This window comes from Schistocerca nitens, chromosome 2, assembly GCF_023898315.1.
Source record: "Schistocerca nitens isolate TAMUIC-IGC-003100 chromosome 2, iqSchNite1.1, whole genome shotgun sequence".
NCBI classification, from domain to species: Eukaryota; Metazoa; Arthropoda; class Insecta; order Orthoptera; family Acrididae; genus Schistocerca; species Schistocerca nitens.
The window spans coordinates 416,889,992-416,916,241 of record NC_064615.1 but is presented as its reverse complement, the minus strand read 5'-3'; the positions used below and the strand labels follow the sequence as shown (position 1 = coordinate 416,916,241).

At 43.7% G+C, this 26,250-nt stretch overlaps 1 protein-coding gene across 2 annotated transcripts in view; it reads left to right on the top strand.

Moving 5' to 3' along the window:
- LOC126234428 (multiple inositol polyphosphate phosphatase 1) overlaps positions 1-26,250 on the top strand; it is a 298,738-nt gene that overhangs the window by 229,870 nt on the left and 42,618 nt on the right. For both annotated transcript variants that reach the window (XM_049943121.1, XM_049943122.1), the window contains exon 5: positions 19,824-19,943. In XM_049943121.1, coding sequence (XP_049799078.1) covers positions 19,824-19,943 — 120 coding nt within the window. The remainder of the gene's footprint in view (positions 1-19,823; positions 19,944-26,250) is intronic.

Below are 26,250 nucleotides of genomic sequence, written 5' to 3'. Positions count from 1 at the left end.
GATATCCATTTGACCATCTAGCAGGCCAACCATAGTGCCATCTGGTTTCCCCCTTCAAGCTAGACAAGTTTCGTTCTTTGTAGTTTTTTTGTTTGACAGTTATTTTATGAGATATTTGGCCGAGTCAGGATCAATGGACTACCCTGTAACAGGTAGGTTTTTTAAATTAAAATACAGAACGTAGGTTAGTTTGAACATTTTATTCCGGTTGTTCGAATGTGATACATGTGCCTTTGTGAACTTATTATTTCTGAGAACACGTGCTCTTACAGCGTGATTACCTGTAAATACCACATTCATATTTCTTTACATACTATATGAATATGTAATAAAAAATGAGGGTTCCTATTTAAAAAACACAGTTGATATCCATTTGACCTTTGGCAGCTCCATCTAGCGAGCTTGTTTCCCCCTTTAAGCTAGACAAGTTTTGTTCTTTGTAGTTTTTTGGTTTGACACTTATTTCGTGAGATATTTGGCCCGGTCACTATCAATGGACCACCCTGTATACTTTGCGCAACTCTGCTGCATTAATTCTCAAAATTTCGTTAGAAATATTGTCCTTGAAGTCTTCTAATGTCATTGGGTTCTTTGCATATACTTTTCCCTTAGGACTACCCCACAGATAAAAGTCAGAAACGGTTAGGTCCCCCTGCGGGTTCGGGGGTTAGAATAGGCCCGCGGTATTCCTGCCTGTCGTAAGAGGCGACTAAAAGGAGTCTCAAACGTTTCGGCCTTATGTGATTGTCCCCTGTCGGGTTTGACCTCCACATCATAAAATTTTTCCGAAGAGCGAGCCGATTGGGGAAGGGCGCCTTACTTGGTGCATTGTGTCCATCTTGCATTGAGAACTTTCACCATCTTATTCATCGTTGCATTGCAGTCCTGCCCACTCTCCATCGCTTGGGCATGGATACGCTCCTGCGTGTACTTTCTGCCAAGCAATGTGCAGGGCCATTTTCTGCACTGACAGCGACCATGGACCACATGTCACCTAACATCCAGCACGGTAGCCAGTCCGTTGTGGTGGGGCCGCCATGTACCCTGTTGGTTGTAGCCCCCTGACAACACAGGGATCGCTCTACTGATGCCTGCGCCGTTAACTCCCCATGTATGCCAAGGAGTAGATGCCGATCTCCCTGGGGCATCGGGACTCCCGGCAATGGCCATCCTGCCAGGTGGCTTTTGCTGTGGCTGGGTGGCGCCCGTGGGGAGGGCCCTTGGTCGGAGTAGGTGGCATCAGGGTGGATGACACGCAATGATGCGTGGCACATCTCTTGCTGGTGGCCAGCCACCAGCAGTCTCTAAGCATTCGAGGGCCTATTTTAAAGGTAACGTTTATGACCCCAAATCGTTCCCCTCCCTCGCCACATCATGGGAGGAACGAAAGGCATTGAATGAAAGTGAGACGTATTCGCCCAGGTATCTTGTCTGTACCAGAGCTGATGGGGAATCCTTTATATCCATGAAGCCTCAGTTCTTTGTTGAGCATTTAGAGGACAAGTTTGGGGAGGTGGAGGGCTTGTCCAAGATGCGGTCCGGTTCGGTGTTGATAAAAACGGCATCCTCCGCCCAGTCGCGGGCCTTGCTCACTTGTAATAAGATGGGGGATGTCTCCGTAACTATCACGCCCCATAAAAGTCTGAATATGGTCCAGGGCATTATCTTCGACAGGGATCTCCTTTTACAGTCCGATGACGAGCTGCGCGCCAATTTGGAGCGACGAGGTGTCCATTTCGTCCGGCGCGTCCACCGGGGTCCGAGGGATCATCAAGTTGCCACCAGTGCCTTCATCTTTGCCTTCGAGGGTGACACGTTACCTGAGAAGGTCAAGGTGATGATGTACCATTGTGATGTCAAGCCATATATCCCTCCCCCGATGCGGTGCTTCAAGTGTTGGAAGTTTGGCCATATGTCTTCACGCTGTGCTTCTGACCTCGTATGTCGTGATTGCGGTCGACCATCCCATCCTGATCATCCCTGTGCCCCGCCTCCAATCTGTGTGAACTGTGGTGAGCACCATCCGCCTTGCTTGCCGAACTGTCCGATTCTGCAGAAGGAGCGGAAAATCATGGAAATCAAGACCCTCAACCGACTGACGTACACTGAGGCAAAGCAGAAATATGATCGGCTTCATCCAGTGCGTATGACATCTTCTTATGCCGCAACTGCCACTCCTGCTACAGTTCCATCAGCTCCAGTCAGCTCTCAGAGTCGAAGGCCCACACCTGCCCCCTTGATGGTGCGGGGCACTAAACTCCCTATTGCTCCTGCTCCATCTACTTCAGGAGCAACACCCCCCCCCCCCCAACCATCGGAGACATCAGTTCCCCCTTCCCAGCCGGAGAAGCGTAAGTCTTCTTCGGCTCCTCTCGCCAGGAAGGGGTCCCTTGGGGACCTCCCTTCGCAAGTTCCGACCGGTACAAAAGCAGACAGCCGCAAGTGGCTCAAACAACCACCGGTCCCTGGTCGTAGGGCTTCACGGTCGTCGTCTGTCCCTGAGACTGGCCCAGTGAAGCCCTCCCAGCCTGAACCACCGAAGGCACAGCGAGAGAAACAGAAGAAGAAGAAAGTCCCCAAGGCTAACGACATTGCGGTGGCACCCATCCCACCGCTTCTTACAAGCTCTGCGTCTGAGGACGAGGTGGAGATTCTGGCGTCCGCTGAGGACCTCGATCTCGCCGGTCCCTCAGACGCCATGGATAGCGCTAGCACCAGTGCTCAATTGGAGGCAGCAGGTGACCCAGCAGCGTAATCTGCCTTCCATGTCCCGTCACGCCTGTCTCAGGCATGGACAATACCATCATCCAGTGGAACTGCAGCGGTTTCTTCCACCATCTAGCTGAGCTCCGACAACTTATCAGCCTTCACCCTTTCTTCTGCATTGCTATTCAGGAAACTTGGTTTCCAACAATGCGAACACCCGCCCTCCGTGGCTATCGGGGTTATTATAAGAACCGCGCAGCTTATGAAATGGTGTCTGGTGGCGTCTGCATATATGTCCTTAACTCTCTCCACTGCGAGTCTGTACCTCTACAAACAGCTTTAGAGGCTGTCGCTGTTCGGGTGTGGACGCCACAGGCTGTTACCGTCTGCAGTCTTTACCTTCCACCGGATGGTGCTGTCGCGCAGCATGTCCTGGCTGCTCTGATAGCCCAATTGCCGCCACCTTTCTTGTTATTGGGCGACTTCAACGCCCATAACCCTCTGTGGGGTGGGTCAGTGGCGACAGGTCGAGGCGCCACCATTGAGCATTTATTAACACAGCTCGATCTTTCGCTTTTAAATGATGGTTCCTCCACACACTTTAGCGTGGCGCATGGCACATACTCCGCCATCGACCTTTCGATCTGCAGCCCTAGCCTCTTACTGTCTGTCCAATGGAGAGTGCATGACGACCTGTGTGGTAGTGACCACTTTCCGATCTTCCTGTCACTGCCACAGTGTCAGTCTTCTCTGCGCCCTTGCAGGTGGGCTATGAATAAGGCTGACTGGGACTTGTTTTCCTCCACTGCCGCTATTGAGCCTCTCTCTAGTGATGACATTGATGCGGTGGTTCAATCAGTCACCACCGGCTTCCTGTCACTGCCACAGTGTCAGTCTTCTCTGCGCCCTTGCAGGTGGGCTATGAATAAGGCTGACTGGGACTTGTTTTCCTCCACTGCCGCTATTGAGCCTCTCTCTAGTGATGACATTGATGCGGTGGTTCAATCAGTCACCACCGGCATCGTTACTGCTGCCGAATCTGCCATTCCCCGTTCCTCTGGGTCCCCTCGGCGGAGGGCTGTGCCATGGTGGTTGCCTGAGATCGCTGCAGCGATTAAAGATCGCCGGCGGGCGCTTCAGTGTCACAAGCGACATCCCTGCATTGACCACCTCATCACCTTCAAATGGCTGCGTGCGCAGGCCCGCCGCCTTATCCGCCAAAGCAAGCAGGAGTGCTGGGAGTGGTATGTGTCCACCATTGGCCTCCATGTCTCTTCATCGCAGGTCTGGGCCAAGATCCGACGCCTCTACGGCTATCGGACCCCTGTCAACGTCCCTGCGCTCTCACTGAATGGAGCAGTTTGTACAGACTCCGACGAAATTGCCAACAGCTTGGCAGAGCATTTTGCTCTTAGTTCCATTTCTTCCAATTACCCACTGGCCTTCCGCTCCATTAAGGAGCGGATGGAACCTCGGAACCTTTATTTACGCACCCACCATTCTGAATCCTACAATGCTCCATTCAGTGTGTGGGAATTTCGCAGTGCCCTTGCCGCTTGCCCTGATACCGCTCTTGGGCCAGAAGGCATCCACTGTCAGATGCTGAAACACCTTTCAGTGGACTGCCAGCGACGGCTTCTTTACCTTTACAACCGCATTTGGGTCGAGGGTGAGTTTCCGTCGCAATGGCAAGAAAGTATTGTTATCCCCATTCTGAAACCTGGGAAGAACCCTTTGGAGGTGGACAGCTACTGTCCCATTAGTCTCACCAACGTTCTTTGCAAATTGCTTGAACGGATGGTGAGCCAGCGGTTGAACTGGGTACTGGAGTCAAGGGGCCTTCTGGCTCCTTCTCAGGGTGGATTCCGTAAAGGCCGCTCCGCCGCCGACAATCTGGTGAGTCTGGAGTCGGCCATCCGTACTGCCTTTGCCCGCCGTCAGCACCTAGTCGCTGTCTTCTTCGACATGCGGAAGGCGTACGATACGACATGGCGTCATCACATCCTTTCTACGCTTCATGGATGGGGTCTTTGGGGCTCTCTGCCGATCTTTATCCGCAATTTTCTGTCGTATCGTACCTTCCGTGTGCAAGTCGCGGCCTCCCATAGATCCTCCCGCGTCCAGGAGAACGGTGTGCCCCAGGGATCTGTTTTAAGTGTCTGCCTGTTTTTAATAGCCATTAACGGGTTCGCTGCGGCAGTGGGGACGTCTGTCTCAGCGTCCCTGTATGCTGACGACTTCTGCCTTTACTACAGCTCTACTGGCATTGCAGCTGTTGAATGTCGGCTTCAGGGTGCAATCCGCAAGGCGCAGTCTTGGGCTGTAGCGCATGGTTTTCAGTTTTCGGCTGCCAAGACCCGCGTTATGCATTTCTGCCGGCGCCGAACAGTCCATCCTGAGCCACAGCTTTATCTTGATGGCCAACTTCTTGCTGTGGTTGAGATACATAGGTTTTTGGGTGTAGTTTTTGATGCCCAGTTGACCTGGCTGCCTCATATTCGGCAGCTTAAACAGATGTGTTGGCGGCATCTAAATGCTCTGAGATGCTTGAGCCATGCCCGCTGGGGCACCGACCGATCTAGCTCTACCAGGTGTTAATCCAGTCCCGTCTGGATTATGGGAGCCTGGCTTATGGCTCAGCATCCCCATCTGCGTTGCGGGTGCTGGACCCGATCCTCTTCAGCGGGATACGCCTAGCCACTGGTGCTTTCCGTACCAGCCCTGTGGACAGCATACTAGTGGAGGCAGGTGTCCCTACCCTGCGGATACGGCGCCAACGTTTGCTGGCCGCTTATGCTGCCCATGTTTTTAGCTTGCCCGGGCATCCAAACTATCATCTCCTGTTCCCGCAATCGGTCGTCCATCTGCCAGAATGTCAGCCCCGGTCAGGTTGTACGATCGCGGTCTGCGTCAAAGAGCTTCTCTCCGGGCTTAGGGTTTTCACTGTTCCAACTCCTTTTCGGGCCACTTTGCGTACACCCCCATGGTGTGTTCCTCGCCCTTGCCTTCGGCTCGACTTGGCACAGGGCTCGAAGGACTCAGTCCCTCCAGAGGCCTTCCGCCGCCGCTTTTATTCCATCCTGGCCACGTATCAGGGCTCTGGAGTTGTATACACTGACGGTTTGATGGTTGCTGGTTGTGTCGGTTATGCGCTAACTCTAGGGGACCATTCCGAACAACGTTCCTTGCCAGACGGCTGCAGCATTTACACTGCTGATCTGGTCGCCATCTTTCGTGCCCTAGAGTATATCCGCTCCTGCTCAGGTGAGTCCTTTGTTATCTGTAGCGATTCCCTGAGCGGTTTACGACCTCTCGACCAGTGTTTCCCTTGTTCTCATCTGGTGATGGCTATCCATGAGTCCCTGCATACTCTTGCCCGTTGCGGCCGCTCTGTGGTCTTTGTGTGGACCCCCGGTCATGTCGGTATCCCGGGCAATGAACATGTTGACCGCCTGGCGAAAGAGGCCACGAGTAAACCACCTCTGAATGTTGGCCTCCCAGAGACTGATTTGCAGACAGTCCTCCACCGAAAAGTTTTTGCGCTTTGGGATGCTGAATGGCGCGATCGGATCACGCCCAATAAACTCCATGCCATTAAGGAGATGATGACTGTGTGGCAGTCATCCATGCGAGCCACCCGCAGGGACTCAGTCGTCCTTTGTCGGCTCCGCATTGGCCACACCCGACTGACGCACAGTTATTTACTGTGTCATGAGGATCCACCTCTTTGTCGTTGTGGGGCGTCCTTGACGGTGGTCCATATTCTGTTGGAGTGCGCCCTTTTAACTGTGCTCAGGCAGACTTTTGCGCTGCCTGATACGCTCCCTGCACTTTTAACTGACGACTCTGCCATAGCGGACTTGGTTTTGCGTTTTATTCGGGCAGGGGGCTTTTATCGCTTAATATGAATGTGTGTGTTTTTGTGTTGATTCTGGCTTATGGCCTACAATTTTAGTCTGATTTTTTAATGTGTTTCTCGGTGGTTCGCTTTTCCCTTTTTGCTCTATGGTCGGCCAACCACCGTCACACTCTGTGTGATTTTAATTTGTTTTGTCTGTTCTTTGTCGGAGTATTTCTAGTCCTGTTTCGTCTGCTGTCTTTCCTGTTGTTCGTTTTTTAGTCTCTTTTGGTGGTTTTCGTTTTTTTTTTTTTTGGAACAAGGGACCGATGACCGTAGCAGTCTGGTCCCTTTAACCCCACAAACCAACCAACCGGTTAGGTCTGGTGAATGTGGCAGCCACAATCCTATGCTAACAGCCCTTTCTCCGGTGAAGCTTTCATAAATTCATGAGAGTAACTCGCGTAAAGTATGACTGGTCAGCCCATCCTGTTGAAAGACAGCATACATACATTCAATGAGTTTCAACTGTGCATAAAATTCCTCAAAGGTTCACATATACACAGCAGTATTTACTGTTGTTTAAAAAAGGATGGGACCCACAATCCAACTTCCTGACATGGCCGGCTGCGGTGGTCTAGCGGTTCTAGGCGCGCAGTCCGGAACCGCGCGACTGCTACGGTCGCAGGTTCGAATCCTGCCTCGGGCATGGATGTGTGTGATGTCCTTAGGTTAGTTAGGTTTAAGTAGTTCTAAGTTCTAGGGGACTGATGACCACAGATGTTAAGTCCCATAGTGCTCAGAACCATTTGAACCATTTGAACCTGACATGACCCCACTCCCCAATTTTTTCACCAAGAAGAGGTTCCTCATTAATCATACAGGGATTGTTTGTTGACCATTTTCTGGTGTTCTGGGATTTCATTTGTCCTGTCAGACGGAACCAGGCTTCATCACTCATGAAATACAGCAGTTGATATAATATTCCACTCCCAACTGTTTCACTTAGCCACATACAGTAGTACATGTTTTGCCTTATCTTTCTCCTTCAGTTCTTCGACACTTGTAATTTTGTAGGTTTCATTCCTGCAGGGTGTAAAACATGTTGACAAGACCTATGCAAAATGTAAACTTGTTGTGACAGCTTACATGTCAACTTCTTTGATACTGGATCATTTGTGTTTGAATATGCATGATCACAGTAGGTGTTGCATTTGCAACTGACACTGTAGTATGCCACTTTGTCACCAAATCTTTGTTCTGGGGTTTCACATGTCCTGTCAGTTGGAACCAAGCCAACTGGCCCAAACATTGTGCAGACATGTAGACAGTTGGACAAAGAGGGAAGAGAGACAGAAGGGTTCAGTCAGGCATGCAGGTAAATCAGGTTATGCTAAGCTGGCCCACCCATTACACCCACCTGGGGTGGCTCCAAGCTAAGCTGCGGAGAAGGGTCATGTGGAGAAAGTGAAACAGCTTTGTCATATCATTATGACTGCAGTTTTTTGGATCAGGAATGTGGAGAGAGTATGGGCCACTTCACGCAGACACTGGTGTCAGGTCTATCAGGTGGGGAATGGAAAACAGGTTATCACTGTGGAATGACAAGGTGAGGGCAGGAGGGAGAGTGGGTAGTGGCAAGGCATAGTCCAGTTAATGGCAGCTCAGAGTAAAATTGTCTCTCTCAGCAATGAGCGGTAGTAACTGGGCCAGAAGCCTGATTACCTCTAGTCACTGTCACTTGTACTAACCCAAAATCATGTCATAGTCGAAATTTTTGATATAATACTGGAAAAATACACAGACTAAAGTTATATCGCAAAATTTTTAGTGGGGCTGGGCCCCAGTTGCCCTTAAGAATGAGTCATCTCTTATGAATAGCATAGTGAACATATTGTTGTAACCAAGATAGACACAAAGCCAACACACACCACAGTAATAAACATTTATGTGTAAACTGGCTCTGCAGATGGAGATTGTGAAAGAATGTATGACAAGATAAAAGAAATAATTCAGATAGTTAATTGAGAGGAAACTTCAAATGTTATGGGGTACTGCAATTTGGTAGTAGGAAAAGGAAGAGATGGCAAAATAATAGGAGAATATGGACTGGAGTGAAAGAAATGGAAGAGAACGCTGCCTGGTAGAATTTTGCACAGAGCATAATTTGGTCATTCCTAACATTTGGTTGAAGAATCATCAAAGAATGTTGTATATGTAGAAGAGACTTGCAGACACAGGATGATTTCTGATTGATTATACAATGGTAAGACAGAGGTTTCAGAAACAGATTTTAAACGGTAAGATATTGTCATTGGCAGATGTGGATCCTGACCACAATTTGTTGGTTTGAACTGTAGATTGAAACTGAAGAAATTATAAGTAGGAAATTAAGGAGATGGGTCCTGGATGAGTTGAAAGTACCAGAGGTTGTTGAGGGTTTCAAAGTCAGGTTCGAGAGATGGAATAGTGAAGGCAGCAGAGGATCAAATAGGCAAAAGGACAAGACCTAGTAGAAATCCCAGGATATCACAGGAGATACTGAAGTTAACTAACGTAATGATAAAATATAAAAATATGGCAAATGAAGCAGGCAAACAGGAATACAAACATCTAAAAAATGAATTGACAAAAAGCAGTAATGGATAGAGAATATATACAAGGCTGGAAAAGTGTGTGTAACAGAAGATGAAGTGGATGAAGATGAGATGGAAGGTACAGTGAGTATAATATGATACTGCAAGAGGAATTTGACAGAGCACTGAAAACCCTCAGTTGAAACAAACCCCCTGGGGTAGACAACATTCCTTCAGAACTACTGATATCCTCAGGAGAGGCAGCCATGATGAGACTATTCGACCTGGTGTGCAAGATGTGTGAGACAAGCAAAATATGTTCAGATTTCAGGAGGAAAGTAATAATTTCCATTATGAAGAAATTAGGTGCTGACAAGATATTACTATCAATTTAATAAGACATTTTTGCAAAATATTGAAATGAATTATATACAAACAAATGGAAAACCCGGCAGAAGTCAATCTGTGAACATCATTTTGGATTTCAGAGAAATCTAGGAATAGGCGAGGCTATACTGCCCTACAACTTCCCTTAGTAGACAGGTTAAGGAAAGGCAAAAACTTAAAGAAAGCTTTTGACAATGTTGACAGAAATACACACTTTGAAATGCTGAAGGTAGCATTAGTGAAATGAAAGTGTTGTCGTAACTGCCGTCTGCTTCACATCTGTTGTGCAGCGAGCTACATTAATTTAAGTATTAACTGTATTTTTCTTACTTGTCACCTCTTCTTCCATGTGTTTTTGCTTTTAGGAAGCTTTAATTGTCGAGTGCTAGTAATAGTGTTCTATAGATTTCGTGTTTGTTTTGAATACAGTCAGAGAGAGTCCCTTTAGTCAGCCATAGTGCCACTAGTGTCATTGTCGCCGTAACTGCCATCTGCGTCACGTCTGCTGTGCAGTGAGCTACGTTAATTTAAGTATTAACTGTATTTTTCTTTCTTGTCACTTCTTCTTCCGCGTGTTTTTGCTTTTAGGGTGCTTTAATTGTCGAGTGCTAGTAATAGTGTTCCATAGATTTTGTGTTTGTTTTGAATACAGTCAGAGAGAGTCCCCTTAGTCAGACATAGTGCCAGTAGTGCTAGTGTTTGTTTTCAATACAGTCCAGAGATAGGTAGTGCTATTTTCATTGTTTTCTACAAGCAGTGTCTAGTAACCACAGTTTAGTCAACTATCAGCCACCTTTAGTGAATTAGCAGTCTAGTTAAAAGTTGATTAACTCTCTACAGTAAATTGATTTTTTAGGATGGATAGGATGTGTGACTGCTGTGTATGGACACAGGAGGAGCTGGCCACTGTTCACGAACAGCTGAACGTGTTGATGGCCGCGGTCAGCCGTCTTCAGGCTGCTGCCTCGGAGTGTAGCGGCAGTGGGGAGTCTGATGCGTCGCATGGTACACCCCAGGTGTTACATGCTTCACCCACTGTCCCTGCTGTTGAGACATCTTTGTGGGTACTGGGCGCAGTTGGGCCACCCTGTCCCCAAGGGGAGTGGCGGGTTGAACGGTGTTCGCGACTCTCGAGGTGGAGGGTCAGTGAGGAGGCTGGCCGTGTGGCATCGCCTGCTCTGCCTGTGAGTGGACATGTGGCCGCTCCTACAGCAAGGTCAAAGCAGGCACATGGGGGGAGGGGTTTATTAGTTATTGGGAGCTCCAACGTTAGGCAGGTGATGGAGCTCCTTTGAGAAATAGTGGAAAGGTTGGGGAAGAAGGCCAGTGTTCACTCTGTTTGCTTGCTGGAGGGTCTCATCTGAGATGTGGAGGAGGCCCTGCCAAAGGCGATAGAGAGCACTGGGTGCACCTGACTGCAAATTGTTGCTCATGTTGGCACCAATGACTCCTGCCGTCTCGGTTCAGAGGTCATCCTCAGTTCTTACAGGTGGTTGGCGGAGTTGGTGAAGGTGGAAAGCCTCGCTCGTGGGGTGGAATCTGAGCTAACTATTTGTAGTATCGTTCCCGGACCTGTTCGCGGTCCTCTGGTTTGGAGCCAAGTAGAAGGCTTAAACTAGAGGCTCAGACGATTCTGCAGAGATCTGGGGTGCAAATTTCTCGACCTCAGATATCGGGTGGAGAAATGTAGGGTCCCCCTGAATAGGTCAGGCATGCACTACATGCAGTAAGCGGCTACAAGGGTAGCGGAGTACGTGTGGAGTGCACATGTGGGTTTTTTAGGTTAGAGAATTCCCTCCCTAGGCCCGACAAGACGCCTCCTAAGATGCGGCAAGGTAGGAGTAGGCAAAATGCAGCAGGGAATAACAATATTAATGTGCTAATAGTAAACTGCAGGAGCGTCTATAGAAAGGTCCCAGAACTGCTCTCATTAATAAACAGTCACAATGCCCACATAGTACTAGGGACAGAAAGTTGGCTGAAACCAGATGTAAACAGTAATAAAATTCTAAACTCAGATTGTAATGTATACCACAGAGACAGGCTTGACAGTGAAGGGGGAGGAGTGTTTATAGCGATAAGAAGTGCAATAGTATCGAAGGAAATTGACAGAGATCCGAAATGTGAAATAATTTGGGTGAAGGTCACGGTTAAATCAGGTTCAGACATGGTAATTGGATGTTTCTATAGGCCCCCTGGCTCAGCAGCTGTTCAGGCTGGGCACCTGAAGAATAATTTGGAAAATATTTCGAGTAGGTTTCCCCACCATGTTATAGTTCTGGGTGGAGATTTTAATTTGCTGGATATAGACTGGGAGACTCAAATGTTCATAACAGGTGGCAGGGGAAAAGAATCCAGTGAAATTTTTTTAAGTGCGTAATCTGAAAACTACCTTGAGCAGATAAACAGAGAACCGACTCGTGGCGATAATATATTAGACATTCTGGTGACAAACAGACCCGAACTATTTGAAACAGTTAACGCAGAACAGGGAATCAGTGATCATAAAGCGGTCACTGCATCGATGATTTCAGCCGTAAATAGAAATATTAAAAAAGGTAGGAAGATTTTTCTGTTTAGCAAAAGTGACAAAAAGCAGATTACAGAGTACCTGATGGCTCAACACAAAAGTTTTGTCTCTAGTATAGATAGTGTTGAGGATCAGTGGACAAAGTTCAAAACCATCGTACATTATGCGTTAGATGAGTATGTGCCAAGCAAGATCGTAAGAGATGGAAAAGAGCCACCGTGGTACAACAACCAAGTTAGAAAACTGCTGCGGAAGCAAAGGGAACTTCACAGCAAACATAAACATAGCCAAAGCCTTGCAGACAAACAAAAATTACGCAAAGCGAAATGTAGTATGAGGAGGGCTATGCGAGAGGCATTCAGTGAATTCGAAAGTAAAGTTCTATGTACTGACTTGGCAGAAAATCCTAAGAAATTTTGGTCTTATGTCAAACGGGAAGGTGGATCAAAACAAAATGTCCAGACACTCTGTGACCAAAATGGTACTGAAACAGAGGATGACAGACTAAAGGCCGAAATACTAAATGTCTTTTTTCAAAGCTGTTTCACAGAGGAAGACTGCACTGTAGTTCCTTCTCTAGATTTTCGCACAGATGACAAAATGGTAGATATCAAAAGAGATGACAGAGGGATAGAGAAACAATTAAAATCGCTCAAAAGAGGAAAGGCCGCTGGACCTGATGGGATACCAGTTCGATTTTACACAGTGTACACAAAGGAACTTGCCACCCTTCTTGCAGCAGTGTACCGTAGGTCTCTAGAAGAGCGTAGCATTCCAAAGGATTGGAAAATGGCACAGGTCATCCCTGTTTTCAAGAAGGGACGTCGAACAGAACTATAGACCTATATCTCTAACGTCGATCAGTTGTAGAATTTTGGAACACGTATTATGTTCGAGTATAATGACTTTTCTGGAGATTGGAAATCTACTCTGTAGGAATCAGCATAGGTTTTGAAAAAGATGGTCATGTGAAACACAGCTCGTGCTATTCGTCCACGTGACTCAGAGGGCCACAGACACGAGTTCACAGGTAGATGCCATGTTTCTTGACTTCCGCAAGGCATTCGATACAGTTCCCCACAGTCGTTTAATGGATAAAGTAAGAGCACATGGACTATCAGACCAATTGTGTATTTGGATTGAAGAGTTCCTAGATAACAGAATGTAGCATGTCATTCTCAATGGAGAGAAGTCTTTCAAAGTAAGAGTGATTTCAGGTGTGCCACAGGGGAGTGTCGTAGGACCATTGCTATTCACAATATACATAAATGACCTTGTGGGTGACATCGGAAGTTCTCTGAGGCTTTTTGCGGATGATGCTGTGGTATATCAAGAGGTCGTAACAACAGAAAATTGCACTGAAATGCAGGAGGATCTGCAGCGAACTGATGCATGGTGTAGGGAATGGCAATTGAATCTCAATGTAGACAAGTGTAATGTGCTACGAATACATAGAAAGAAAGATCCCTTATCATTTAGCTACAATATAACAGGTCAGCAACTGGAAGCAGTTAATTCCATAAATTATCTAGCAGTAGGCATTAGGAGTGATTTAAAATGGAATGATCATATAAAGTTGATCGTCGGTAAAGCAGATGCCAGACTGAGATTCATTGGAAGAATCCTAAGGAAATGCAATCCAAAAACAAAGGAAGTAGGTTACAGTACGCTTGTTCACCCACAGCTTCAATACTGCTCAGCAGTGTGGGATCCGTGCCAGATATGGTTGATAGAAGAGATAGAGAAGATCCAACAGAGAGCAGTGCACTTTGTTACAGGATCATTTAGTAATCGCGAAAGTGTTATGGAGATGATAGATAAACTCCAGTGGAAGACTGCAGGAGAGATGCTCAGTAGCTCGGTATGGGGTTTTGTTGAAGTTTCGAGTACATACCTTCACCGAGGAGTCAAGCAGTATATTTCTCCCTCCTACGTATATCTTGCGAAGAGACCATGAGGATAAAATCAGAGAGATTAGAGCCCACACAGAGGCATACCGAAAATCCTTCTTTCCACGAACAATACGAGACTGGAATAGAAGGGAGAACCGATAGAGGTACTCAATGTACCCTCCGCCACACACCGTCAGGTGGCTTGCAGAGTATGGATGTAGATGTAGATGTAGATGTAGAAAGGAGCTAAAGGATATTTACAACTCATACAGAAACTAGACAGCAGTTACAAGTTTCAGAGGGCATGAAAGGGAAACAGAGGCTGGAAAGGAAGTGAGGCAGGGCTGTAGTCTGTCTCTGATGGTGTTCAGTCTGAGCATTAAGTAAGCAGTAAAGGAAACAAAAGAAAAATTTGGAGAAAGTATTGGAGTGCAGAGAGAAGAAAGAAAAAGAAATTGAGGTTTGTCAATACCATTGTAATCCTGTCAGAGGAGCAAAGGATTTGGAAGAACAGTTGAAAGCAGTGGACAGTTACTTGAAAGGAGAATATAAGAAGAACATCAACAAAAACAAAACAAGGGTGGTGGAATGTAGTTTAAATTAAATCAGGTGATGCTGAGGAAATTAGATTAGGAAATGAGACAATAAAAGTAGTAGATATATTTTGTTATGTGGACAGTAAAATAACTGATGATGACCTAAATAGAGAAGATATAAAATGTAGTCTGTCAACGACAAGAAAAGCATTGCTGGAGAGGAGGATTGCGTCAACACTGAATATAAATTTAAGTATTAAATTTGTCTGGAGTGCAGCCTTATATGAAAGTGAAATGTGGACAATAAGTACTGCATATAAGGAGAGAATAAAAGCTTTTAAAATGTGTTGCTACAGAAGACTGCTGAAAATTGTATGGCTAGACCATGTTATTAATGAGGAGATGCTGGACAGAATTAAGGAGAAAAGAAATGTATGGCACAACTTGACTAAAAGAAGAGATTGGTCTATGTGACAAATTCTATGACCTCAAGGAATCATTAATTTGCTATTGGTGGGGAGGGGGGGGGGGGAGGGGTGTTTAAAAATTGTAGAAGAGACCAAGAGAGAAATACAGTAAACAGTTTCAAATGAATGTAGGTTCCAGTACTTATATGGAGATGGAGAGGTCTGCACAAGACAGGGTATCATGTTGAGATGCGTCAAACCATTCTTTCAATGGAAGACCACAACAACATCATAATACAATGAAAATAAAGGGCTCAAAATATACATACATATAAAATATATCAGTATGTTTTACAAGAACAGAATAAGTTGTAAGTGGTGGCCTAGCAGAGGGAACCATCCCAGCAGTTGGCTGAAATGATTTGGGAAAACCATGGAAATCTAAATCAGGATAGCCAGACAGAGAAAACTCCATCCTCTTGAAAATGAGATCAATGTCTAAACAACTCCACTGCGTCATTCGGTTGGTCCCTATACTACAATGTTCTTTTGATCATTCACAGTTTGCACCAGATAATCTGTAATATAAAGCATAGTTTGACACAGCACACACTATGGACACCTGCGGTGGTTCTTGAATGATGAACACGCTGTCATGCCCCTGCCCTCCCTCCTCTCTTTCTTTTTATGAAACTGACTCTAGGCCTGTAAACTTGCAGCTACATCCCATGCATTTCTTCGTGCCTCTCCTTCAGTCTGTCTGAAAAACTGAGTCAGCATCTAGTCTAAGAAACATATTTCCTGTGCCAGAATTTTGTGTGACACTAACAAACACATAACCACTGTGAACCAACCACTAATTGGTTCTCCTCTCTTCACTGAATATCACCCAGGCCTTAAAAACATCAACTACATTCTTTGCTAGAGCTTCAACTATCTGTTGTACCCTGAGATGAGAGATATATTACTCAAAATACTTCTTTTAACCCAAATAATGTTTCATTACCAATTCAATGTGAATATCAAATTTCCAACAGTTTTAATTTCAATTTGTAAATTACAGTCATAAATTAGTAATGGTTAATAACACTGTTTAAGCAGTGTGAACTTAAAATAGTTTGAGTCTCCATTTATAAGCATAATTTATAAGTGCTATGATTCAAAATTCAATAAATTTTTTTATAGAGTAAAAGAGATGTTCAATAAGAAATTATTTATATTTATTTTTGAAGGAATTTTTATTTCTCTGTTGTTTCACATGACAAGTTAAGCTTTAAATAATTGAACTGTTATGCTTGAAACACTTCTCTGCAACAACACTTTTTGGGAATTGTGAATTATGGCTCATTTAGATGACATTATATGTAAAGTTCATTCTAATCATGAAATCATATCAAATTTATTTCCATGTTGTGGCTATGGGCATCTTTACTTTTTTGCAGTTCTGTTGCCCTGGTTAAGTGATATTTATAACCAGAACAAACTTTCTTGGCAGGCCACTCATGCTTCATTCATGTATTCATAAAGGGAACCATCAAACAGTGTAATGCTAACATGATGACAACTTACTTGTTTCCACCATATGAGCAGGCTAATACATTTCTGATAGGGAAATGCAAAGCTTCACAAAAGCTCTTGCTCTCATAGCCAGTGCTTCATTTAAACAAGAAATATTTCCATATCTGTGACTATCCCCAATAACCATAAATTTTCCCAGGTGATTACAGTCTGTATGATATTGATGGTATTCCATAAAGCTTTTGTAGGAAAAATATAGAATTGTTTGATGAACAAAATGTCATATCACAGAACACCTACAGCATTCACTGCCTCAGTACTTGCAAAAATGATTGTGCTGGGATAAGCCATTCCAATGTGCTCCAAATTTTAAAAACATTATGTGAAAGCTTTATACCTCTCTCTCTCTCTCTCTCTCTCTCTGTGTGTGTGTGTGTGTGTGTGTGTGTGTGTGTGTGTTCTATCCTTTGAATGCAATAATGTATGTAGTCCGCTGTCTATGATTTACTGTTCAGCTGTTCCGAGAAGGCAGCCGACGAGGTAGAACAGAACAGGGTGAGTGTTACCTCACATCCTGTCCTTTTTTTCAGTGCCATGCTGGCTTCTTTAAGAAAGGTGATAAGAGAGACGTCAGTACCTATTGACCTATTTCACTGCTGACATCATTTTCCAAAATTTTTGAGAAGGTGATGTATTCTAGAATAGTATCTCACCTTGGCAATAATATCCTCAGCAAATCACTGTTTGAGTTTCAGAAGGGTTGTTCTACTGAGAATGCCATTTACATGTTTACACACCAGATATTACAAGCATTAAGCACCAACAGGTATTTTCTGTGACCTATCCAAGGCATTTGAATGTGTGAATCATAGTATACTCCTAGATAAATTGAAGTTTTATGGGATTGATGGTATAGCCAACCAATGGATCATGTCATAGTTAACCAAAAGAATGCAGAAAGCTGTACTTAGTAGTAATTCAACCAACAGAATCCAGGGACATAATTCTGACTGGGGAGAAATCACATATGGGGTTCCCCAAGGCTCAATCTTAAGTCCACTACTGTTTCTCATATATGTAAATGATCTACCATCTAATGTACAACAAGCAGAATTGGTTCTTTTTTCAGATGACACCAGTATTGTAATCACTACCAGTATACATACAGAAATAAAAGAAATGGTGAAAAAAGTTCTCAAAAGTATTATTGACTTGTTTTCTGTGAATTCACAAAGGCACATCATATTAAGTTCTGCACCTCTAGTGGTACTGTGCCAGTGATTAGTTTTAACAAGGTGATGAAATAATACACAGGGTGGAAACTTCAAAACTCTTAGGTGTCCATATTGACCAGAATTTAAAATAGAAAAAAAAAACACGTTTTGGATCTCCTAAAACAACTTAGTTCAGCCACGTTTGCACTTAGAATCGTAGCGAATTTTGGGGAGAGAATAATCAGTAAGTTGACTATTTTACTTATTTTCTTTCAGTAATGTCATATGGAATAATGTTTAAGAAAGAAGGTCTCCATTGCCCAATCGTGCTGTAATAATAATATGTGGTGCTCACCCGCAATCATCTTGTAGACATCTGTTTAAGGAGTTGGGCACTATGACTACTGCTTCTCAGTATATTTATTCCATCATGAAGTTTGTTGTAAATAATCCACTACAGTTCAAAGGGAACAATGAGGTACATAATTACAATACTAAAGGAAAATAATGACATTCATTACTCAACATTAGGGTTGTCTTTAGCATGGAAAGGGATGCACAGTGCTGCAATAAAAATTTTTGACCACTTACCCAGTGATATAAAATGTCTAACAGACAGCAGGGTAAAATTTGAAAATAAAGTGAAAAAGTTTCTCCTGGACAACTCCTTCTGTTCCGTAGAAGAATTTCTATGTTTGTAATGTGTAAAAGGTTGTGATTGGAATTGCTAACTCAATCTGTATATCTTGTTTCCATTTCAGGGAATAATAATAATAATAATAATATGGTGATTTTTAGAGTACAAATATATGTGCAAATTATTTTGCAATACGAATGTAAAATGACTCATTCCACGTCATGACAATTTATAGTGCAAAATGATCCATGGAACATGAAAGTAACTAACTAACTAATCAACATTAAGGTTGTCTTTAGCACAGAAAGCAGTGCTCAGTGCTGCAACCAAAATTTTTGACCGGTTACCCAATGATATAAAATGTCTAACAGACAGCAAGGTAAAACTTGAAAATAAATTGAAAAAGTTTCTCCTTGACAACTGCTTCTATTCCATAGAAGAATTTCTATGTTTGTAATGTGCAAAAGGTGATGGGTAGGAATTGCTAACTCAATCTACATATCTTGTTTTCATATCAGGGAAAATAATGATAATATTAATATGGTGGTGTTTAGAGCACAAATAGATGTACAAATTAACTTGGATAATGAATGTAAAATGACTTGTTCCACATCATGACAATTTATCATGCAAAATGATACATGAAACATGAAAGTGACTAACTAACTAACTAGCTTCTTAATCTCAGAGCAGATTCATTTCCTCAACTCTTTTCTCCATTTTGTGAAATGTAGGTAGCTCTGCTTCCAAACACTAGCACTAATTTTCCCCTTTGTCTGCTGTTGGTTGTTGTTGTTGTGGTTTTAAGCCTGAATTCTGATTTGATGCAGCTCTCCATGCTACTCTATCCTGTGCAAGCCTCTTTGTTTCTGAATAACTACTGCAACATACATCTTTCTGAATCTACTTACTGTACTCATTTCTTGGTCTGCCTCTACAATTTTCATCCCCACACTTCCCTCCAGTACTAAATTGATAATCCCTTGATGTCTCAGAACATGTCCTATCAACCAGTCCATTCTTGCAGTCAGATTGTGCCACAAACTTCCTTTCTCCCCAATTCTATTCACTACTTTTTCATCAAGTATGTGATCTACCCAGCTTATCTTCAGCATTCTTCCAAAGCACCACATTTCAAAAACTTGTAGTCAAAAATGTTTTTAGTCATATGCCACTTCCACAGACCCCATACAAAAACTTTCAGAAAAGACTTCCAAACACTCAGATACCTATTTGATGTTAACAAATTTCTCTTCTTCAGAAATGCATTAGTTTTGGAGATACTTATTCTTAAGAGTGATACTCAACTATGATCAAAATAATAAGTATGGTCCATTTTCTGTTATTGTTAAACTACTTGGTACTGTATTTAGTAGTTTGTGCAAATACAACAAATGCTGTGAATCTCAGAAACTATGTCACCTTACTGTGTGACAATATAAAATTTTTGCATAGCAAGGTTGATAAAAGTGCACTGTTTTAATATTATTATGTCTTCTGGTAAAATAAAAATATGCATACTTTTTCACCAGCGGTAATCTCACTGAATAACAGTTACTTACTATAATTTGTTTGCCACTAGTTTCGTTACACCAACACCCAGAGAACCCAAGCAAGTGCAGAAAAATTTGCTGAAGGATTATTTGGTTCAAGTCAAGGAGTATATTTTCCTACCCCTCTGGATAATGACACTCTGTTGAAGGTAAGTGATCTGTGTAGCTATTTAGGTAAATAGAAAATAAGTTGTGATAGTAAGAAATGGTGAAAAACTTAAGATCAGATCTTAAAATTGCAGAAAAGAATACCACCAGTCTCATAAATATGTGTGTGTGTGTGTGTGTTTTGACTTTATAGGCACTCAGTGGTAAGGTTATCAGAACCATGACACAAATGTGAATTAAAGTGCTAACATTGAAAATTGTTGCACACAGTAAGAATGAAACCTACAATATAACTCCACGCACTCGCTCCCACCACACTCACATTCACTCACACAGTCACTCCATCTCACAAGCTTTAAGACAACGGAGAAAGAGTGAAAGATACTGTACCAGGATTAAAGCAGAAGTAAACTGACAGAAGAGGTTAAAAAACAACCCAAGGATATGTGACCAGCTGACCACTTACAAAAAACATGAGTGGCCAGTCACCCCTGTTAACACAATGAGAACATTTCCCTAAAATTTTTGGAAACAAGTTGGACAAATCACAAATCCTTAAAAGTTTTGCCACATTTGTTTCAATGTCACTTAAAATAGAGGGCTGCTGCAGCCCCCTGGTTCAAAAATAAAACACAGTCTAGTAATGTGTGGCCACAGTGATCTGCATGCAACAAGCACCGCACATTGGAGCATCATTGTGCCGGAGCAAGAAGCTATGTGTCAGAGGGCTCTGGCTTATGTGAATACAAGTAAGAAGAACCTCATCTCACCGAGCGAGGTGGCGCAGTGGTTAGACACTGGACTCGCATTCGGGAGGACGACGGTTCAATCCCGCGTCCGGCCATCCTGATTTAGGTTTTCCGTGATTTCCCTAAATCGCTCCAGGCAAATGCCGGGATGGTTCCTTTCAAAGGGCACGGCCGACTTCCTTCCCCGTCCTTCTCTAATCCGATGAGACTGATGACCTCGCTGTCTGGTCTCCTTCCCCAAAACAACCAACCAACCAACCTCATCTCATCTTCATGGTTGAAAGGAGGTATGCCATGGCCATGTGGTGGCTTTTACTAGATGCATCTTATTATCTGTCACTTCCAGCTACTTATCTTCTTATTGATGCATACTCTGTACCTCAGCAGCAAGGAGACAGCACGTAGGGGAATGGCACACTGAAACATTTGAGCATCATGACACATTTCCTTGGCTGCTACATCTGCCCATTTGTTCCCCACCATACCCATGTGCCCTGGTACCCAACAGAAACAAACCTCCTCCCCCAGCCATTGTAGTTGGATAAGGATGTCCTAGATGTTATGGACTATTTTATCTGCTGGGTGCAAGTATTGTAGAGAATGAAGGGCATTCAGAGAATTGGAACATGTAAGGAATTTAGCACTTGATGAACTTCTCATCTGCTTCAGTGCCTGCAAGATCACATACAATTCTGCATTGAAGACAATAAAGTCTCAAAGTAGTCAGACCTCAAGAACAAGATTACAGAAAACAACAGAGCAACCAATGGAGGCCCCCTGTTTTGACTCATCTGTAAAGACCACTGTAAAGTTGTGGTGCCCAGTTAAAATGTCATAAAATAAAGTATTAAAACATAAGCAGGAGTGCACTAAACCTAAAATTACCATGCCCCTCTGCAGTAACAATGGTGCCAGGCAATCAAAAACGTGGATTTGGGGCTGCATGTGCTCCACACTAAGTGACTTCAGCACACGCTGAAAGCGAATCCCAAACACTATTGTTGCTCATGGACAATTGGATAAAGGCTTTCCAGAGGCAGACAAGCAACAGTACGTTATGCAGGTGAATTTGGAGCTGTGAGAACTTACATGCCTGGGATAACATGGGCAGCTACCACTGGACGCTGAGTGGTGGTTCCACAGTCTCAGCACAAAGACTGGGTATGGGGCTGGTCCTATAAGCAACTGTGGTCAGCCTAATCCCTCCCTGATGGATAGCATCAGCAATCTTCAGGTAAGATGGCCTTGCTGACCCCACTGTGCCTCCATAGTCTGGGTGTGAATGCACAAAAGCTCTACAAAACTGGAGCTGACGCACCCTGTATGCTCCCATAGACCTGTGGCCAAGGCTTTGTATGATATTCAGTGCCTTCTGGGTTCTGGCTTTCAGGTCTCTCAGGTGTGGTAACCATGACAGTTTGAAGTTGAAAATGAAGCCCAGAAACCTCACTGAGTCTTTAAAATGTAGAATGGTGTCTCTCATATGCAAATCAGGTGAATCAAAAATATGATGAGAATGATTAAAACAAACAAGCACACATGCTTATCTGCAGAAAACTGAAAACCTGTCTTTGCAGCCCACTCCTCCAACTGCCACACTGTAAGTTGCGATTGACAGTTCACTGTTCCAAAACTGGAGGAGAAAAAGAAAACTGCGAAATTGTCCACAAATAAGGAGCGCTGTAAAGTACTCATTACAGTAGCTGAGATACTGTTTGTTTCCATGGCAAACAGGGAAAAACTAGAAACACTGCCCTGAGCTACATCATTCTTCTACTCAAAATGATCTGACAGAATGTCACCAAATTGGGACCTAAGAAAGTGCTTAGACAGGAAGGACTGTATGAAGATGGAGTTGCATGAGAATACTGTGTTTCCAAGTGGTGTCATACACCTTACTGATATCAAAGAATACAGCAAGACACTGATGTTTACACAGGAAAACCCTGCTGAATGGCTGCCACTAGTAGGGTCAGGTTGTCGACAGTGGACCAAAATCTCCAGGATCCACACTGAAAGCAGCTAAGGAGTTGCCTGGTCTCCAACAACCAGATAAAATGTTGGTTAACCATTCACTCTTCCCCCATGAACCATGGACCTTGCCATCGGTGGGGAGGCTTGAGTGCCTCAGCGATACAGATGGCCGTACCGTAGGTGCAACCACAACGGAGGGGTATCTGTTGAGAGGCCAGACAAACATGTGGTTCCTGAAGAGGGGCAGCAGCCTTTTCAGTAGTTGCAGGGGCAACAGTCTGGATGATTGACTGATCTGGCCTTGTAACATTAACCAAAACGGCCTTGCTGTGCTGGTACTGCGAACGGCTGAAAGCAAGGGGAAACTACAGCCGTAATTTTTCCCGAGGACATGCAGCTCTACTGTATGATTAAATGATGATGGCGTCCTCTTGGGTAAAATATTCCGGAGGTAAAATAGTCCCCCATTCGGATCTCCGGGCGGGGATACTCAAGAGGACGTCGTTATCAGGAGAAAGAAAACTGGCATTCTACGGATCGGAGCGTGGAATGTCAGATCCCTTAATCGGGCAGGTAGGTTAGAAAATTTAAAAAGGGAAATGGATAGGTTAAAGTTAGATATAGTGGGAATTAGTGAAGTTCGGTGGCAGGAGGAACGAGACTTTTGGTCAGGTGATTACAGGGTTATAAATACAAAATCAAATAGGGGTAATGCAGGAGTAGGTTTAATAATGAATAAAAAATAGGAGTGCGGGTTAGCTACTACAAACAGCATAGTGAACGCATTACTGTGGCCAAGATAGACACAAAGCCCATGCCTACTACAGTAGTACAAGTTTATATGCCAACTAGCTCTGCAGATGATGAAGAAATTGATGAAATGTATGACGAGATAAAAGAAATTATTCAGGTAGTGAAGGGAGACGAAAATTTAATAGTCATGGGTGACTGGAATTCATCAGTAGGAAAAGGGAGAGAAGGAAACATTGTAGGTGAATATGGATTGGGGGGAAGAAATGAAAGAGGAAGCCACCTTGTAGAATTTTGCACAGAGCATAACTTAATCATAGCTAACACTTGGTTCAAGAATCATAAAAGAAGGCTGTACACCTGGAAGAATCCTGGAGATACTAATAGGTATCAGATAGATTATATAATGGTAAGACAGAGATTTAGGAACCAGGTTTTAAATTGTAAGACATTTCCAGGGGCAGATGTGGATTCTGACCACAATCTATAGGTTATGAACTGCAGATTGAAACTGAAGAAACTGCAAAAAGGTGGGAATTTAAGGAGATGGGACCTGGATAAACTGAAAGAACCAGAGGTTGTAGAGAGTTTCAGGGAGAGCATAAGGGAACAATTGACAGGAATGGGGGAAAGAAATACAGTAGAAGAAGAATGGGTAGCTCTGAGGGATGAAGTAGTGAAGGCAGCAGAGGATCAAGTAGGTAAAAAGACGAGGGCTAATAGAAATCCTTGGGTAACAGAAGAAATATTGAATTTAATTGATGAAAGGAAAAAATATAAAAATGCAGTAAATGAAGAAGGCAAAAGGAAATACAAACGTCTCAAAAATGAGATCGACAGAAAGTGCAAAATGGCTAAGCAGGGATGGCTAGAGGACAAATGTAAGGATGTAGAGGCTTGTCTCACTAGGGGTAAGATAGATACTGCCTACAGGAAAATTAAAGAGACCTTTGGAGAGAAGAGAACCACTTGTATGAATATCAAGAGCTCAGATGGCAACCCAGTTCTAAGCAAAGAAGGGAAGGCAGAAAGGTGGAAGGAGTATATAGAGGGTTTATACAAGGGCGATGTACTTGAGGACAGTATTATGGAAATGGAAGAGGATGTAGATGAAGATGAAATGGGAGATAAGATACTGCGTGAAGAGTTTGACAGAGCACTGAAAAGACCTGAGTCGAAACAAGGCCCCGGGAGTAGACAACATTCCATTAGAACTACTGATGGCTTTGGGAGAGCCAGTCATGACAAAACTCTACCATCTGGTGAGCAAGATGTATGAGACAGGCGAAATACCCTCAGACTTCAAGAAGAATATAATAATTCCAATCCCAAAGAAAGCAGGTGTTGACAGATGTGAAAATTACCGAACTATCAGTTTAATAAGTCACAGCTGCAAAATACTAACGCGAATTCTTTACAGACGAATGGAAAAACTGGTAGAAGCGGACCTCGGGGAAGATCAGTTTGGATTCCGTAGAAATGTTGGAACACGTGAGGCAATACTAACCTTACGACTTACCTTAGAAGAGAGATTAAGAAAAGGCAAACCTACGTTTCTAGCATTTGTAGACTTAGAGAAAGCTTTTGACAACGTTAACTGGAATACTCTCTTTCAAATTCTAAAGGTGGCAGGGGTAAAATACAGGGAGCGAAAGGCTATTTACAATTTGTACAGAAACCAGATGGCAGTTACAAGAGTCGAGGGGCATGAAAGGGAAGCAGTAGTTGGGAAAGGAGTGAGACAGGGTTGTAGCCTCTCCCCGATGTTATTCAATCTGTATATTGAGCAAGCAGTAAAGGAAACAAAAGAAAAATTCGGAGTAGGTATTAAAATTCATGGAGAAGAAGTAAAAACTTTGAGGTTCGCCGATGACATTGTAATTCTGTCAGAGACAGCAAAGGACTTGGAAGAGTAGTTGAACGGAATGGACAGTGTCTTGAAAGGAGGATATAAGATGAACATCAACAAAAACAAAACGAGGATAATGGAATGTAGTCAAATTAAATCGGGTGATGCTGAGGGGATTAGATTAGGAAATGAGACACTTAAAGTAGTAAAGGAGTTTTGCTATTTAGGGAGTAAAATAACTGATGATGGTCGAAGTAGAGAGGATATAAAATGTAGACTGGCAATGGCAAGGAAATCGTTTCTGAAGAAGAGAATTTTGTTAACTTTGAGTATAGATTTAAGTGTCAGGAAGTCGTTTCTGAAAGTATTTGTATGGAGTGTAGCCATGTATGGAAGTGAAACATGGACGATAACCAGTTTGGACAAGAAGAGAATAGAAGCTTTCGAAATGTGGTGCTACAGAAGAATGCTGAAGATAAGATGGGTAGATCTCGTAACTAATGAGGAGGTATTGAATAGGATTGGGGAGAAGAGAAGTTTGTGGCACAACTTGACTAGAAGAAGGGATCGGTTGGTAGGACATGTTTTGAGGCATCAAGGGATCACAAATTTAGCATTGGAGGGCAGCGTGGAGGGTAAAAATCGTAGAGGGAGACCAAGGGATCAATACACTAAGCAGATTCAGAAGGATGTAGGTTGCAGTAGGTACTGGGAGATGAAGAAGCTTGCACAGGATAGAGTAGCATGGAGAGCTGCATCAAACCAGTCTGAGGACTGAAGACCACAACAACAACAACAACCATTCACTCCAGGATCTTTCTTACACAGCTCATTAATGCGATGTTACAGTAACTACTGGGACATGTATGACCCTTTCCTGGGTTCAGGAGAGGTATCAGAATATCCTCTCTCCACAAGATGAGAAAGTTGCATGTCTGTCATATAAGATTGAAACATTCAAGGAGGAGTTCCTTTGATTCTGCTGGCAAATATTGAAGTATGCTGTATTGGATTTGGTCTTGACTG